The sequence below is a fragment of the Lithobates pipiens genome, unplaced genomic scaffold (assembly GCF_037356315.1).
Source record: "Lithobates pipiens isolate NorthernLeopardFrog02 unplaced genomic scaffold, aLitPip1_a1.2 Scaffold_11, whole genome shotgun sequence".
NCBI classification, from domain to species: Eukaryota; Metazoa; Chordata; class Amphibia; order Anura; family Ranidae; genus Lithobates; species Lithobates pipiens.
Window position 1 is genome coordinate 25952047 of NW_027507696.1, and position 19714 is coordinate 25971760.

The 19714-nt window shown below is 38.8% G+C and overlaps 1 protein-coding gene across 2 annotated transcripts in view; it reads left to right on the forward strand.

The window, feature by feature from the left end:
• SHC3 (SHC adaptor protein 3) overlaps positions 1 to 15604 on the forward strand; it is a 162787-nt gene extending 147183 nt beyond the window's left edge. For both annotated transcript variants that reach the window (XM_077469998.1, XM_077470008.1), the window contains exon 13: positions 1060 to 15604. In XM_077469998.1, the coding sequence (XP_077326124.1) occupies positions 1060 to 1188 (129 nt within the window). In that variant the 3' untranslated portion in view covers positions 1189 to 15604. The remainder of the gene's footprint in view (positions 1 to 1059) is intronic.
• Positions 15605 to 19714: the final 4110 nt, after the last annotated feature.

Sequence of the window (19714 nt, forward strand, 5' to 3'; positions counted from 1 at the left end):
CCAATACCAATTACTGATAGTGTGTGATGTGATTTGAGTCCATAGAAAATGAATGGGCTCAAATCACAGTGTAACGAATCACATGTGATTTGAACAGGAATGCAGTGCCTATCCTGTCTGAATCACATGGGGTTTCCCGAACCGCTCCCATGTGAACCCAGGCTGAAGTCACTATGACAAGCCTGGGTGCACACAGGAGCGATGAGAAAAACCCCATGTGATTCGGACAGGAATCACACCTCATTCCTGTTCATATCACATGCGCTTCTTTGCAGTGCAATTTGAGCCCATTCATTTTGTATGGGCTCAAATCGCACGGCAAAGGTATCAGTTTTAGGTATCGGAGCATTTGCACAAGTACAAGTACTCATGCAAATCGGTATCGGTTCAACCCTAGAAATAACTTATAGTCATTAGACCATGTCCCCTGCGCTGATGCCTCTTCTGTTAGGTGAAATCCTCCTCTGTTCACCCCCCTTCCCACCACCATAATCTTCTGGTGTGGCAAGGGTTAATAGAACTAAGGGTTTTGTCACGGACTCTCATCAAGAGTGCCTGACTATGCCCAACCTTTCTACCCAACTCCACCATTCACAAAAGCTGAACTTCAATCAGGAGGCCAGGTACAGGGTCTGGGAATGGTATATCATTGCCATCTTATAGTGAATAACACTCAGAAAACCAGAATGGAACACACAGGATGGATTGCCTATACACCAGAAGATACGAACAGACAGAGTGACAGTACACATCAAAAAGAGAGGAACAGACAGTTAAATAGGATACACATACAGACAGAAACAAATCAGATTGGTGAGGTTTGCACTTACGATACATAGCTTCTAGGTGTGCCCATGATTTCAGTGATGTACCCCCCAGGGCATTTTTTATTGTACAACCTCCATGATCACAGATCTTTTAGGCCACACAGATCTTTATACTTTCACTTTGAACCTTTTACTTTAAATACATATCCAAATGCATGTAGAGTATGTGTTAATGACATACAATATATCATAAAAGTCATCTGTATCTAATTCTCACATGCTTTTCCTATAGGTCAGAACTAAAGATCGTGTGTTTGATAGCATTGGCCATCTCATCAATCACCACCTGGAGAACCATTTGCCCATTGTATCCTCTGGAAGTGAACTATGTCTGAAGCAGCCTGTGGAGGGAAGGCCTTGATACCACCATCACTTTGATCATACTGGTGTATCTATTCAAAGGCCACACATCATCTGGAGTCAGTGCAATAGGATCGCAGATCTTCTGGGTCAAACCAATGTGCCGAGTGTGTACAAAATGCGGCACTTTTTGAACCATGATTTTTATAAAATTGTCTGATCCCTTAATGTGAAAATATTATGTGTGTATATATACACTGAAATATGTATATATAGATATAAATATATTTATATTTTTGGAGATTATGGCAAAAGACCAAGACTGGTATGTTTTAATGCTAATAGAATAATTATTGTGGTACTTTAGCTAGACAATGAAAGTAGCATTTTGATTTAAAGGGAACTTGTTATAACGGCTATTATCTGTAACAACTCCCATCTGTGCTTGAGATCATCATTGGCCAGCCATAGGAAGTGGTGCTTATTCTGGGGTTAAGCAGACCTGTACAGCATCACCTGCACCCATTCTGGAAATAGAGCTGCTTCAGAGAGCCTCAAGCATTGGGTAGGAGCTTTGGATGTGACAATTAACAGCTGTTTTGACAGGTTCCTTTAAAAACGTACAATGCTGCACTCTCTGATCATAGTTTTATTTAATAAGCACAATATAAGGAGACCAACCAGGCAGAAGTTGTGATTTATTCAAATACTGTCTCGTGCTGCAAGATCTTAAAAATCCTTGGAGTTCCCTCCAGCATTTGGTAGAATTAGTTGTATTTATACCAGTGATTGTTTGGAAGAAGCATAAGTATGCACTGTTACATAGTCTAGCAATTAAAAAAAAAAAATCAGTTGTTTGAATTTTTTATAGGATTTTGAATATAACTTGTCATGAGTTGTAAAATACAACTCCCAGCATTGCATTCTTCGCCAGCATGGTATGCTGGGAAACATAATCTTTCAGCTGCCTAAGCTTGCTCTGGAGTAAAGGGTATCTGTATCCTTTTGTACTACAAATGTTAATTTTGCACTGAACACAACCTGACACAGTGCTGTACATTTATTCAAAAAGCATTTTATCTTTGAAAAAAAAAAAAGAGTGTGTAAAATCTTTACATCTTTTGAGGCATCACTTGAGATGTTCAGATGTTTGGTTTATTGAGTTTCAGGTGTACTGCCGTATGTAATTATTTATAGATATATATATATATTTAAATTAAATGATAATATATTTGATGACATATTTATGTCCCTAGTAATAAATGGTTATTTTTATCTATAAAATCTTGTATACATTCCTAAATAGTTTTATATGTATGTTCCTACAATTAATGAATGAAAAGCATAGCTATTTTTTCATACTTATAATGCGTTCGTATGTAGCATTGACTGCCTTTCAGTAGCAGCATTATGTACTGTAGAATATAAACCAGTTTCTTCCTGTATACTATCATTTACATTCTGATGTTGGTGCATGCTGCATAAAATGTTTGAAACGTAAAATTTTGGAATACGGTGAAAAGGCAAGATCTGTACTTGGATTTTTTTTTTTTCTGGAACACTACTTGGCTTATCAGAAGTGTGTAATCTGTTTTAATGGCTATATGCTTTTTCAACCAACTAAATGCCTTTAAATACCTAGGAAGAAAATAGAGAGCATTCTCCTTGGACAACTGATGCCACATGTTTTTGTCAGTTGTTGACTTTTAATCATTGTGACTTGACGCTTTAAATCAATGAACCATAATACTTGGTTAAATGGGATATTTGTTTTTACAGTTCGTATTTCAGAAAATATAGTAGATGGACGTTGCACTAGAATTACACCTATTCTGCTAAGGTGTATCGCTATTATATTAAGGTTCACAATTTTTCAGTTGCCAAATATTCACCCACTGTTGTCACATGCTCCCCATAACTATGTTACAGATTCTTCCTCCCAGTTTTCTATTCCTTTTGCCTTCTGCAGACACTGGTAGCAGGTGGTGGAAACACTGACAATAAAGAGACTCTTTCATTTAATATCCACCTTGTTTTGCCAGTTTTTCTTCCAAGCTAATCTTCACAATGTACTTACACCTTACTTCAGGTCAGCATTGCAACTTTTCTGGTCATGTTTTTATAAATTAGGATATTTTTTAGTAACAAAGCATAAGGGGATATAATTAATGAATAGGTAACGTAGCATAAGATTTATAATGTGATAGGATTTGACACTTGCTTGGCAATATCTACCTGGCGTTCAGTAAATACTGTGTGTATGTCTAACCAGGTTTCCATCAAAAGCAAACACAGTGTACAAAAAATGCTGTAGCATGGTTATTTAAAAAAATAGATTTTAGTATTACTTAGACAGCCTTTGTCATTAGGACTAATATAGTCATGTGTTGCTTTGTGCCATAGAACCCCTTACACTATTTAGCGTTGCTGTGAAGTTTGAACAACAATACTTTAGAACAGGGGTCGCAAAACTTTTTAAACAAAGGGCAAGTTTACTGTCTCTCAGGCTTTAGGGGGGCCGGACTGTGGTTAGTGTGAGAAGAAAATGTCCTGACATCACTGGGAGTAAACACTGCCCCAGCATTGGTTCCGAAACGCGCCAAAACATGTCCGATTTTAGCATATGCCAATAAAAGTATTTGCATTTGATATGGAGATGGAGTTGCTGGCCCTTCTCTCTTCTACCAACATTGGTTTTAACAGGAGGAATGGTGCCCGATTGTTGGTTTTAGCAGGAGGAACAGGTTGGACTTGTGTCTTTTTTCGAACTCACCTATTATGTCAGTGGGAGGAAGAGTGCCCCATTAATAGTGTCAGTGGGAGGAATAGTGCCCCATTATTGGTCTTAGCAGGAGAAACAGTGTCCCATTGATGGTTTCAGTGGGGGGAATGGTTCCTCACCATTGGTGTCAGTTGGAGGAATAGTGTCCCAAGGGCCGAGTAAAGACAAGCAAAGGGCCACATCTGGCCCCCCAGACTGCAGTTTAGAGACTACTGCTTTAGAGTATAGTGTTAATCCCTTCATGACGGAAGGTGAAACAAATCTTAAAGCTTTAACATGTGTTAGTAAAACTTTACCTATTATAAAAACTACTTAGTATATCCAGGTGAATTATACTTTTTTTTTTTTTAGGACAAATTGACTTTTCATTTGGTGGTAAATTTGATGATTTTTAATGTCAAAGGAAACTAGAACAAAACAGAAAGGATATCGTTTAAAAAAATTTAGATGTATTTTTCTTGCTATTACCGCAACCTACCACCAAAGAACAAGCCAAAATGCTCTTGTCGATTGCAATTATATCACATATGTGTGTTTGTTGTTTGAACCTGTAGTAGGGCCCATAAACAATATTGCACATTTTGTTTTGTTTTTTTATGCTATCTAAAACACACTGATCTTTGACCCTGACCTCTGACTATGATCTTTGACCCTGACCTCTGACTATGATCTTTGACCCCTATCCATGCCACTACTCTAACGCTGACACTGACCTAGATCAAACCTTGATCTAGCTATTTTTTTTTTTTTACACACTTATTTGTTTACACTTTTCTCCTCTGGCAAGGCGAAAGGGTTGCAATGTATGTTTTTCTCCAACAAAGGGAGAAACACATGCGGGGAGGGCTGTACAGTGACTGATCACTATGATAGCAAACCAAGGGCTATCACAGCGATTAGGTGATCAGGAAGCAGACCTCCTGGTTCCCGTTCGTTAGTAGGAGACCTGGAGCTCTCAGTCTCTGTGCTGGGAGTGTGCTATGCTGCATGCTTTTAACACAAACCCAGCAGCACATATGTGCCGTTCCACGCATAAAGACCCACTTCCATGAGGCCACATATATTCATATGCTTGCCAGTGTAACGACATATTTAGTGACCCATCGCAGTGTGCTACGGAAGTGACATTACATCGCTGCCATCTTTCTACACCCCACACTCGTTCATAGTAAGGATACACTAATGCCACATACACACACGACCGGACTTTGACAGCAAAGGTCCGACAGAGTGAATCCGTTGGACAATTCGATCGTGTGTGGGCTCCATCGGACCTTTGGTGTTCAAAAATCTGACGGACTTTAGAATTAGAACATGTTTCAAATTTTTTTGCTGGAACCCAGTTCCTTTCGAGAAATCCGCTCGTGTGTATGCTAGTCTGACGGATGAAAACCGACGCTAGGGCAGCTATTGGCTACTGGCTATGAACTTCCTTATTCTAGTCCGGTCGTACGTCATCACGTTCGAATCCGTCGGACTTTGGTGTGATTGTGTGTGGCAAAGTATGTTCATTCGGAAAGTCCATCGGAACTCCGCCAAACGTCCGTCGGAAAGACCATCGGACCTAGTCTGTCAAAAAGTATGCTCGTGTGTACGCGGCATAAGAAGGGGGAAAGCAAACATCTTGTTACACCCACCGGAGTTTTGCATTTTACATGTATTTATAACAGTAAAGTCAGTGAATTTTAAAAGCAGCGGCATCCCTGCCCATCTCACAGGTTTGCTAGTCTGACAGAAGTTCACTGCTTTTAAAATTGAACATCTAAGCAGTCAGTAGGAGTATTTCACTATAGAAACTCACTTTACTGTTATAAATACATTCATAATGCAAAACTCCGGTGGGTGTAAAAACATGTCCGCTTTCCCCGTTCTTAATGTATCCTCACTGTGGACGAGTGTGGGGTGTAGCAAGATGTCGACGGCGCAAAGTCACTTCCACAGCAAACTGCAATGGGTCACCGAATATTTCATTACACCGGCAAGGGCTTAAGAATCCCAAACCTTTTTCAACTTTTTTTACCCCATGTTTTAATAGTAACTACTAAGTGTAAAACATTAGGTATGAATAGCTAGTCCAAAGGGGTCTATTTAATAAATCAAAAATAAATAAAAAGAATCAGTTCATGTAACAGATATGACATTTGCATTGCGCTAAATTTATTTGTAGACTGTTGCATTCCTGAAAAAATATTATATGATATGTAGTTCAGCGGGTCTACACCATGCCCCAACATGGCTGTAATTGTAGGTAGATCGCAATCAACTTGCTGTTGACCCAAACTTTCCCTAGTCTATCCTTAACAAACAAAAAAAGTTTGGGTTCTAGGTACACTTTAAATCCATAACCTACCATCATAAGAAGCTGTAGGGCTGGTTCATTAAAACTAAAGAGAAGAAAATGAGCATACATTGCAGTTGTATCCCAGAGCAAACAAGGAAATTCTTGTTTAAAGTTTCCCCAAAACTAATGCCGCGTACACACGAGCGGACTGTATGGCGTACTTAGTCCGTCGAAACACATTTCAGCGGACAATCCACTCGTGTGTGGGCTTCAGCGGACTTTTTCAGCGTGCAGTCCGGCGTACTAAGTATTTCGGTTTTTTCGAAATTCTGTCCGTCGTACTTTGGTTTCAGCGGACAGTACGGTCGTCAGTATGCTAGTTCGACGGACTAAGAATGGCGCATGCCCAGAAAGGATTTACACGGCGGAAGGGTGCTTTGCTGTGTCTTGGACTTCCTATTTCTAGTCCCGTCGTACGTGCTGTACACGTCATCGCGCAAGCTTTCGACGGACTGTTTGTGCATCCGTGTGTGGTCAAGTCCGTTCAGTGGAAAGTACGACGGACTGTCCGTCGGATTGTATGACGAACTAAGTATGCCATACAGTCCACTCCTGTGTACGCGGCATAACTAGTTCACATTAGTTACTCCTACACTTCTCTGCAAATTTTCAATTTAAATTTTTAAGGAAAGAGTAACTCCAGTTTTGTTGTGAAAAAAACTTTCCTCTCTGGGTAATCAGTGTACATTGCAGGGGTTTTAACAAACTTTGTTGCAGATTCTTACCTGTTCTTCCTCTGAAGAAAAAGCTGTTTATCTTGTATCTCTTTGATTCTGATTCTGAATAGGAGTGAATTTCTCATTCAGCTGCTGCAGTGATTCAATGAAGAATGCTGCAAGGCCTGCAACCTTTAAGAAGTGATTAATCCTTTAGAAGAATCTCACAAAAATTACATTTTTGTTTCAGAGAATCCTTAATATCTGACTTGTATCTTAGTTTAGTCCTCTGAGAAAATCAGTCAGCCAATGACACATGGAGGAAATTAAAATTGTGGAGTTCTTTAGACAGTTGGTGTGTACAGGTAGCCATATTGCATTGAATTTTACATAAACATTACAGCTCTGCAGATTAAAAAGGCAAGGTAATTTTTAATAACATTCAATTACAATATGGCTTGTGTTGCATTTATATGTGCTATATATATATATATATATTTTTTTTTAATTTGCCATATTTTTTCCCACAAAATTGGAGTTACCCTTTAAGTCCCTGGAGCAGACATTTGTTCACAGTGACTCATAACATGAATGCCCATAGCATTCAGAATACCAATGAAATAAGAGCAATCCCTTGGGAAGCACTGAATCTGGCAGACAGCAGAGAACAGTTTTTAGGATGAGGGCAGTGTGAAGATAATAAAAGCCTAAGAGGAGAAAGTGACCCCAAATTGGCCTCCCCCTAGAACGGCATACACATAACATTCTAGCAGCAGATCCCATGCTTCCCTGCTAACCTACCTTTTGTGGTGTGTGTTCACGGTGCAGATCAACCTGTGCTGATCAAAAACCTCCTTTTCCTCCCCCCGCCCACGCTAGATGGGTCGCCTGCCTGCAACCGGGGCTTCGCTGCCTAAGCCCAATATCGATCCAGTGATGTGCACCAGAGTCGAGGCTCTCCCGGGACATTCCCTCCTCATTGAGATGCATGAGCCATTGGGAGGGAGGAGGAAGCGGAGGGCAGGGCTGAGCCAAACTCTCTGTGTCTTATGGACACAGAGAGTGGGGCTCGCGAGTGAGCATGCGTAAGTGCACCTATAGCAAGTGTCTTGCTATGGGGGCAGAGGAGAGGGGTCCAGAGTGCTGGAGCAGGTAAGTATAACAGGTGTGTTATTTTTTTTAAAACACCTTTGCAAACACTTAAACTGTCATTTGTCAGGGAATCTTCCACCTGGCAGCTGAATGGATCCAGGGATGAGTCACTGTTTGGTAGGATGTCAGCAGTTGCCGGAATCCTAGCTGTCCATGAATTTCCTGGCACGTTTGCCCAACTCTGAGTACTGGCATCTCTCTGTATGCAGGCTCAAGGTTGGTCCTAATTACTGCTAGTTTGCTTATCTGCAAACTGGCAGTAATTGCTTTCTAATCTGTTGTAGCCACAACGGCAGAGTCTAAAAATGGCAGCTGTAAGAACTACCTGAATCTGGTGCATCTGTTGGTACAAAAACTGGCACAAAGCTTTCATGAATTAAAGAAAGGCCATTTAAGGGGCCATACAGCCAGAAAAATTGCATTATCACTTTATACTATGCTTTTTTGCTTTAGAAGATTTTTTCATATAAACATTGTTTAAGAAGTATTTAATTTTACCTTTGTGTAGACTTTTGCCATTTTTTTAAATTTATTTAAACCTAATCACTGAAATCTCATATATTCTTTAACATGTTAATTAATTTCAAAACTATTCTTTCAATAGTTAAAAATTAGCTTTTGTTAAAAAATATATCTGGTGATCCTGCCATGAAGCTCATTGTTCAAGCATTTCCTTAAATGCTCAGCTCATGTCTCTCAGCTGTGCTTCTTTTTTCCCTGTCACATGGGCTTCCAATGGAGACTACAAGTGGCATCTTTAACACACTTTATGCAGGCATGGTCCACTCTTGTCACCATCAGGAAACCCACTAGAGAAGTGTCATACAGGCTTTTTGTAAGTACATGCATGTGGATGGGAAATGGTTACATAGTAGTAAGCAACAAATTTAAACACCAACCTTATAGTTGCCATCGTTATGAAGTTTTTTCAAGGGACACTTTACAACTGGAGCTATACCTGAGCGTATTACCTGTTTCACAGTTTGAGAGATTTCAGTTCTCAACAGTGTCACCATGCTATATTTAACTAGAGTGGATGGTGGATTTAAAATGTCAAGATACAATAAACAATATAATTAACATTATTGCATTTTTGGGGTGAATGGAAAATTTGGAATGAATCATTGTTCACAAGCAGGGAGAATTCCAAAAATAAGTTTGAACTCCTGGCTGGTGACTGCCATTATATTATTCTAAATTAATTTTACTTTACATGAAAGCATTCACACTATTTTCCTTATGCAGCATAGTATACTTCCTTGAAATGTAGTTTAGAAGATCTGTAAAAGAAATAGCGTATTTTTTTTTACCTGTAAAAATGTCTGAATTGATTTATAATTGTAAACTAGATTATACAATTACAATGTACAGTATAATTGAATATAATTCTGAGAACTACATAGGTATGATCAGGGCTTTTTTTCTCAGAGAATAGGTGCAGGAACTCAACCATGTCTGCCACACACACATACCTGCCAAATGGCATCACATAGTAGCTCTTTCCTTTGCATACAACCCTCTCCCTCCACTGCCCTCATCTTCTCCCCCCTCCTTAAAAGCTCCACCATCTGTCATATGTCTTACCTTTGTTGCAATATTAAGCTGAAACACCTATTCGGCTATAGTACCTCCCAGCATACTATACTATAATCACTTGCAAGGGAGATTATGCAGTAGGAGCATCAACAACTGGTCACCAGGGAAAAATGGAGACCACAGAGGGTGCAACCCTTTCCTGCCCATGACTGCACTGAACCCTGGGCACCTGTTCTGTATCTCTCTTGTCTCTGTCCAGCACTCAGTGGGATCTGCATAGGAGATCTGACCTGTGGGAGCTACTGGGAGATAAGCTATCACTTGTAAATGCAGAAGCTGGACTTCAGTGTTACCAAGTGATAGTGGTGAGCAGGGAGCAGAAAACCTAAGCCAGAGGTGGTGGAACTGAGTTCCCCCTAGTTCCTGCTGAAAAAAAGCCGTGGGTATGATCTAATGTAAAAGTAATCCTGCAATATCCCTAGATGTTTCAAAAGGTTCACCTGGATAATTGTAATTAGGTTAATTACAGTATATCATATATACCACTGTTGTCTAGCACAGTGTCACATCTATCTTGTAGTGATTTTTAATTCATATATATTTTTTAATGATTGCCAGGATTAAAAATGAGTATGTACATAATTTAATGCAGTATAAAATATTGCTTATATCATGTCCAGTCAACTGAATTTACCACGGGTAGACTCCAATAAAGTTGTAAAAAAATCTCAAGGATGATCAGTGGAAACAGGATGCACCCAAGCTCAATTTTGAGTGTCATGGCAAAGGCTGTGAATACTTATGTACATTGGATTTTTTTTCATTCGAATAAATTTGCAAAGATTTCAAACAAACCTCTTTCACGTTGTCATTGGCCTTTTTCACACGGGTGGGTGTGGGTGCTTTGTCCCAAACTCACATTGTCTGAATTCAGGGACGTGCATCAGCACCCACACAGATGTTAATTTGGGAGCAGCAGCTGTCTCAATACAGCCTCTATGTCCCATTTCACATCAATGGGACTGCCGGCACACGGGTGCATAGAAAACCTGTGCATCCCTTGCAGGCAAAATACGGCCCTCACACTGGTGTATGCATAAGTATGGCCATGTGAACGATAATAAAAATAATATTTCAGTTATTAATAAACAGATACCTGGTGATGAGGTTGTAAAAGTACGGTCTAAGACTCCCATCTTTCTCAGAACAAATACCAAGGGAATACAAGTTGGATCAACAGAATGAAGTGGAGTGATACCTATTAGTGGAGGAACAGATAGTTTACCTGCACTCAAGGTTCTGTTTGTAAGATATAATTTTTCAAATTAAACCTATAAATGGCCCCTTTTAGGACAAACAAGCAGGTTTGGTTCAGTTCAAGCAGATTAAGGAGCACCTACTTAGTTTTTGTGTCTTCACCCAAGGGGCAGCAGGTAAACAGTGTGGACAAGGGAGTGAGCCAAACGTATGTATCTGCTGCTTACTCTCCCAACTCTAAAACAAACCTGCTACTTTGTGGAACAAATTCATTTAAAATGATAGAAAGGGAAATCTTTTTTTTTAAATATTTTGGTCCTTTGTTGCATTGGTTGATTACTGGCTTTGACCCAGTCCAGACAATAAAAAACATTCTTATTATGGCCACTGTACTGCCTAGAGTAACTGTTATGATGTCACAAACAGGACCTATGGCAAGCAGATTTAAAGCTATAACTGCGTTTACAAATTTGGTATATTATAGAACAGATTTTGCTTTTAACTGCACCAATATCCATTTCCAATACCTACAACATGTTATGTTATCAATTTTGGTCGCTTGATAATTTGAGTATTTGGTGTTGTTTTTTCAAATATAAAATACTAGTGTACTTAAAAGCATGATAAAGATCTGTGTGATAAGGATCTGCTTGAAACCAAATCTTTGTAGTTTCTAGTTGTATTATAAACCTGCTAATTTGTTGTGTCTGTGATAAAATGCTTTTTGAACATAAGGTACAACACTTGTCTAGAGCCAGAAAGTTAGATTTTATTGACATGCCTATCTTACAGCTTTTTTCAATGTACTGGGCACTTTTATGAATAAGGGCAATTTCAAGTGTAGCAGGTTTCCCGACTTTTTTATAGAAGGTCTTTTTTTATGGTGGTTCCCTGCCTGGAAAACTGTAATGACAAAAGTCTGAATTTTACACGTTTGTGAATATCATCTTCATGAAACTTGAATAGCTTGGGAAATATTTCTACAAGTGCAATGCTTTGTACAAACATGAACATGAGTTTCACTTTTTACATATATATATATTGAGAGCAAACATGCTCTACGTACAAAGTATTACAATTTATTTCTGTTTCTTCTTACCTTTAATACTTTGTAGGTGTAAATACTATATTCCTTTGAATTCATAGTACACAAGTGAAATTATTGTTAACATTAGGTTCAGTATTCTTGTAATGCAAAATGTTTTCTCCTGATTTTGTTTCTTGTTACCGTTTCTATTTAACTGGACAACAGAAAGTTGTGCTACAATTATTTATGACTTTTTTTTTTTATATACATACATTTGGTGTATTTTTTTCCTGGTGTGTAAGAGACTTTTCAAAATGTGCAGAATATGTTTGGTTCAATGGATATATAGGCACACAAAATGTATTCAATAAACCAATGCAAAGAGCAGCAATGATGCACAATGGACAGTAACCCATAGCGATGAGCTGCCATCACTAAGAGTTACGTTTCTGATTTGTTGCTGTGCATTACTGCACTATGAACAGTGGAATAGATTTACTAAACCTGGAGCACTCAGAATCTGGTGCAGCTATGCATGGCAGCCAATTAGCATCTAACTTAATTTTGTTCAATCAAACTTTGGCAATAAAACTTGGAAGCTGATTGGTTTGTGTGCAGAATTGCACAAGATTTTTGCACTTACCGGTTTTAGTAAATAAACCCCATTGTTTTTTGTTGTAGAGAATAAGCCTATTAGAATCATTTATGAATTGGAAAAGATCAGGATGCTAAAATTTCTTTTAAAGTCAGCCTGTTATAAGAGATATATGGGTGGCTGCCATTGTTGAAATTCTGAAAATGTAAATTGGCATTTTTTCATGGTGCCTCAAAGGCTTCAGCTTGTGTTTATTCACTGACCAGAAATAAGCATGCAGAGCAGAAAAAGTCAGAGAAAAATCAGAAGTTTTCATCTGCATACTTGTTCTGCCTTTTAGATGTATGTATCTTAGCAAGAGGATCCACATGACAGCTAAGCAACTAGCATTTTCATAACAAGTGATCAGTGATGGCAGCCTTCATGTTTTGCTCATGAGAGGTTTCTTTTAAATATACCCGCTTGTTGATTCCTTCTATGATTGGGCAAATGCAAGCTTTTCATTCTTGAGGTATCCAGTTGTTTAGAATTGAATGTCTGGATCATTAAAAGTATTCCTAATGGGACCTTCTGGTTCCCTAAAATTAATTTGCATATATAACCTTGTGTGACATTATTGTGCCATTTATGACATCATCCCACCATATTTGGTGTTGCCATTGTACTTGAGAGGACCTGATTTAGGTTCCAGCATGACTGCCCATGCTTCTGGAAACATCTCTGTAAATTACAGTAGTTGCTTTTTTGGTAAAAAGGTAATACTTGAGCGATCATTTCCAGACCCACCACACTAAACAGTTGGGCAGATGTGAATTGTATTTCTGCAATCAATTTTCTTTGCAAGAAAGTATTATTTGGAAATCTTGTCCTTTAAAAGAAGGCAAAAACAGATCAAAAACACCCTACGCTTTCACCTACCCTGGGACTAGCAGGTGGAATTCTACTCAAATACATGTACTACTTTTGGAACATACATGCATTTGCCCACACATGTGTGCTTGAGGAGTAGTGTTGCTTGCAAATGTGGAATACAGCATTCAGGAACATAGCCCAGCTATGCAACCTTTAGGCTGACCATTAGATTGAATTGTTTTTGCCTGGATATTTTTGGCAGAAATTTTGCAAACTTGCGCTTGTTTTATGACCAAAAAACTTTTGCAAATGACTGATAAACTTGAAAACATTAAAATAGCAATTCATTTTCCAACATAATAAAAATTATATTCAGTAGACCTGCATGAACAACCTTGTGCTGTAAAATTGTGGGTAGTAAAATTGTTGTGATGCAAAAAAACAAAAATCTGTTGTACTACCAGCACATATAATCAGAATAACAAAAAAAATTCTGAAAAATAATAGTATTTGAAATAGAAATCCTTTTCATGTTGGAACATAATGATTTCTGAAACCTTCATACTTTAGATTTATATTGCTGACAATTCTTAATCATTTCGTATGGCTACTCCTGAGAATAGGCAGTTACAGTCACTAATAACTGCTGATCCATTGGTTATTATTCAACCAGGTAAATTGAAACTTTTAAGTAAAAGTCAAAGAGTAAACGGTACAAGAAGTTCACTATCACCTTTATTAGACAGAAATCATCTTCTGTGTTCCCTTATCTTCCTCTCCTCCCACTTTCCCAATGATACCAGTCCATACACCCAGTGTACTGGTTTTTGGAGAAAAAAACAAGTAAAAAGGAAAAGAACAGAAAAATATTAGATAAGGTTAATATTGATGGATCAGAACACTTTACAACTGGATCACAGAAGCAGACTAGGTGAATTGCTGGTGTATTTTTTTTATTTGCTTATCTTTATGGGCCAAGGATATCAGGCAGCTCCTATCCTGACTCATGAATGCTTTTCCCACTCACTCTAACCATACCAATAGAAACATCATCACAATCTTTAGAAAGGCTTTTGTGTTCAAAAGTATAATAAATTGTGTTAGGTATTTTTGTGTGCTGTAGGTGTTAATAATGAAAAAATACTAGGGGCTTCAGCTTGCATTTTACATAGGGTCCCAGAAGAGTTTATTAGCACCACTAACATCTCTAATTGCTCACATGGGACATAAACACTGCAGCTATTATATTTATAAAGGGGATAAGACTGTTTGTATTTAAGATCCTGAGCTTTTGTCCTTTTTTTAAATGATTTCAACTTTGATTTATCATGGCTTTAAACAAATTTACAGTGAATAATTGTGTCTAGTTTAACTGACTTTAGCTGTTTTTACAAAGCGTCATGCAGGTATTTGGTCATGATTGGTTTGCAGTCATGATGTTACCCACCTGCACCATGTAAATTGAAGTTAATAAGGTTTTTGATTATACACAAATATGAATGTAATTACAGTGAAAGGACCACTTGTCAAGGTCTTGTTTGTAGATTTTCTGAGTAATTGCCTTAATGCAGAGCACAGGCAAACAGCAATTTGAATTGAATGCTTGCTATGCTGGCTTTGGGATTCTTTCCCTATAGGTACCTAAAGAAGTTTGTGTGTTGTACAGTTTTTTTCTGCAGTCTACGGAACTGAACCCTGGACCTTCTTTCACTAGAACTGTCCATGCAAACGTAATAGCAAACCGAACACGTATTTTTATCTCATGGCCAATGGTCTAAAAAACTGGCAAAGAAGCCTTTGTTCTGTTAAGTATTGTTATTGGAGAGCTTCCGGTTTCTATTCTAACGCAACAATAAATTGTTACTGTTACGGCTTTAAATGAGTTCAACATTTTATTTAGTTGAGCAGGTATTACAATAAAACACTTGGTCAGATCAAAGTAATTATTACTGTTTCTAGTATGCTTTCTGTACCAATGTATTTCTTGTGTTTGAATTTAAAAATGAATTGAACACTAAGGGCACTGTTAAATTACTTTATTTAATAAAATAATGCTAATTGTAAATATCCAATTCAGGAGAAAGTTTGAACAGTGTAATCTCTGTGACTTGAATTCAGAGGCGTACCTAAGGTCTCCAGCGCCCTTGGCGAGAATCTGCATCAGCGCACCCCCCCCCCCCCTTCATTAAAGAGAATTTCAGTTGTTTGTTTTTTTTACAGCAATTTCCTTTACATTTTTAATTGTCTTTATATCCATTAAAGATAATGTTTAGACTATACAGTCCCTTTTCAATTGTTTTGACTTTTGAAAAAATATATTGCATATAAACATAGTAGTCAGGTGACTTTAAAAAGGAAGTTTCAGGAAAAAATCGTAACTTTTAAATAAAGAACTGTGAAGCAAAATAAGGGTCAGTGCCCATCAATGCCGTCTAATCAGTGCCCATCTGCAGCCTCACAAGTGCCATGAATGCAGCACCCACCGTATTGCCATGAATGCAGCACCCACTCCATAATTCAGAGCATTCGACATGCCAAATACCTAGCAGGATTCATCATTTAACCTCTTACATGCTAAAAGCCCTGAGTAATACATTATGAAGCTGTAAATTATTAATCCTGCAGCATGCATGTCCCGGGTGGGGGGGCTTTTGGCATGTAACTTTTGTTGTACTTAGGCCCACAGGCATGCTGCGTGTCTGTGTGCTCGCTGGCTGGCATTTACACGTGACATGCCGGTGGCGGGACTCTCCCTAACATCTGCTGACCGGCAGCTGCTCCCATCTGAGATGGCTCCCTCACAGGCTCACACACACTCACCTCCTTTTTTTGTTCTCCATCGATCACTGTATGCCACACTGCTGACAGGAAATGAAGAAGCCTGGGCGGGACTCCAGGAACAGCCTTCATGCATGTGCCACCCGCGTTCAAGGTCTGGCCAGCCCCGCCACAGCACATGACCACATTCGCCCAATCACAGGGCGCAAGCGGCCACAACAGGGCGGCCGGATCGCAGGGGACACAGTTAATGGAAATTCTGAGAATTGAGGCAAAGTGACACAAACTGGTGAAGGATTTTGCCCCCCCCCAATGTTGTGCCCGGTGCCAAGCCCCCCTGCCCCCCCCACGCTACGCCACTGGCTGAACTTAATGAACAAGAACAACTTAGCAGTAGAACACTGCCAATTTGCACCCTGGCCTGCGCCCGTGGCGGGCGCCAGTCTCGCCAACCTGTTGGTATGCCCCTGCTTCAATTCCCAGTTTCTGCATATAATGCAGAAAGTGAACTAAACTTGGTGCATTGTTGTCTGTTACAGAAATACTACATGCATGGGAGATCTCTGGTTTTGGATAAACTGTCATAGATAATGTAAAACAAGAATCTATCTATCTATCTATCTATCTATCTATCTATCTATCTATCTATCTATCTATCTATCTATCTATCTATATCTTCAGTGCACTGGCTCCTAAGTACATGTTACAATTATTAAAATTATGAATTAAAACATTACAATGTTCAACACAAATAAAGTCATATATTAAATGGTGTGATTAGCTTAAGAAAACACCAGATCTGTATGTCTCCCATTGGTTCAGGGGACCAGAATGCAATTTCTGTACAAACATTCTAAGCTTCTGCCACTAAAGGAAAAAAACCACAAGGCACTTCTAAGCACAGTATTTATTTATTCACAAAAAGCGGTTAAAAACACTTACAATGTAGTCGATCAAATGATCATATTAGTCAGCATAATAGGCATCCTGTAGAGTCCTTCGCCTATAGGGGGAGGGTGAGCTGGCTGTGGCAGGAGTGGGAGAAGGCAATGAAGCAAAATAGCTGATGGACTTCCGTTACCATGCTGGAACGTATAGAGTGGAGCTGATATCAAGGGGTTTTGGAGCATGCACAATTCACTCCTTCATCACTGTATTAGTGTCACTGGTCCCCAAAAAGTGTCAAAAGTGTCAGTTAGGTGCCCAATTTGTCCACCACAATGTTGCAGGCCCGCTAAAAATTACTGATCGCTGTCATTACTAGTAAAAAAAATTAAAAGTCCATAAATCCATACCATAGTTTGTAGACGTTATAACTTTTGCGCAAACCAATCAATATATGCTTATTGGGATTTTTTTACAAAAAACATGTAGCAGGATACATATTGGCCTAAATTGATGAAGAAATTCAATTTTTTACATTTTTTTATTAGATGTGTTTTATAGCAAAAAGTAAAAAAATATATATTTTTTTCAAAATTAGTCTTTTTTTGTTTATAGCGCAAAAAATAAAAACAACAGAGGTGATCAAATACCACCAAAAGAAAGCTTTATTTGTGGGGAAAAAAAACATACATTTTATTTGGGTATAATTTGGGACAATTGCCCGGTCGTATGACCGGGCAATTATCAGTTAAAGCAACGCAGTGCCGTATCACAAAAAATGGCCTTGGTCAGGAAGGGGGTAAAACCTTCTGGAGCTGAAGTGGTTAATGCTATATTGCTACATAGGGTAGCTGGAATTTAGAAGAAAAAGCCTTTATTCACCTCTGTATTCATTTTGACCTTCATCTTTGCTCAGATAATACCTACTTATTCAGAGCTACAGGAGCATATACTTCTATACAAGAATACTGATAGTAGTTCAACTGCCAGATGCAAACTACAAATAGATGCCTGTAATGTAACTAATGTGTGCATATGCTATATAAAATGTATTATTTTGACCACTCACAAAATAAATTATAGTGAACCCTAGCTCAACATTGGACTCACCGGTGGGCATCTGGAACAATCTGAATCTTGAATTGTTAAAGTAATGTAACCTCAACTCCACCGAATAACTTGTATTATTTACTTGAATTAATGCAGATGTGTTAGGCTGTAAGGCTGTTCTAGCTCCTGCCTGACCTATGTACCAATAAACAGGGCTGCTGTTAGAAATCAAAGGGCTCCATACAGCCTACCGGATAGCTCTCCCCTCCAAAAAAATCAAAATGATATTTGTGCTAAAAATACATTATGATCATTATTACTGGACACAAACACATACAAAATTACAAAATTCTGCTAAATCTAAAAGATAAAACTGTAGTGAGTTGATGAATAAAGTTCAGTGTGTGAATGAGGTCTTGGCACTTGTGACCTGTACAATGTAGGCAGGCAGTATGTGTTTCACTATGACAAAACAGCTGTATGAATACAGCAGCAGGTCCTAATTTGACACATTCCCACCTGTCAAATTAGAATATCAGGTGGTTCCAGCTGCACAAACAAATTTCAAGGAACCCCTATAAATGAGTCCTCAATTTTTTAAATAGTTTTTTTACAATTGTATTTTTTTTCTACAATTTGTAATGATTTTTTATGTATTTTTTTGAGAATGTTGCTGGGGGGGAGGGGTCGGGGTCTTTGGTGAAATATCAGGAGTCTAAACAGACCCTTGATGTTTCATTTTTAAGACAGATAAAAAGACTGAGGATATATATATTGCATTTCTCTGCAGCCTCAGCTGCACTGGGCAGTGAATGAATAGCAAGGTGTTCTGTACAGAGGCTCCTGTTCATTCACAAATATATAAATGGACATTGTGAGTGATCGTTACAGGGGCTGGTAAAAATGACATATTTTTCAGCCTTTCTTCCTGCTCTCCATCCTGAAACACCTCTTTGTGCCTGGTGGGAGAGGAAAAGAGGGAAGTTGGAAGCGCTTTAGGGGTGCACATGGAGAGCAGCAGGGATGGTGCACAGCTTGGGTTATTGGGGCGGTGGGTAGGCAGTTACAGGAACCAATCCCCTGTATGTCTCTCTCTGCAGCAGCTGAAAGCCAGTGGAAAGAAGGGGATGAGAAGCCGACTTTCAGCTGCTGCAGAAAGTGCCATACAGGGGATTGGTTCCTGTAATTGCCTGCCCATCACAGTGATCACCCTCTAAGCCCACATCCAAGTCTGTACAGGAGCATCGGTAACCCTGCTAATAACTGACATTCAAAACCTTCCATATAACAAAAGGAATGTCAGGTTTACATTGAAGACAATGGAAGCGTTTGTTAATAAACAGTTTTACCCTCCTCCGAATTCCAACTGCCCAGTTAAAATGTAAAATATCATCCCTAATTAGGTGGGACACAGATCAGCATCTAGGGGGACCTTGCAGCACGACACAACATTACTGCTGATAGAAAGAAGATACAAGTGAATAACACTGCACATAACCACCTTGGAGAGGTAAGACCACACTGAGACTATTATAACAGCTTAAGAGCTGTTATTTAGACTATTGCAAATGTCTATTCTCTTTAAGCTTTTAATACAGTATATTTCAGGCTGGGTTCACACCTAATGTGGATGTGGCTCACAGCAGGGGTCCAGTGCGTCCCTATTCTCTGTTTCA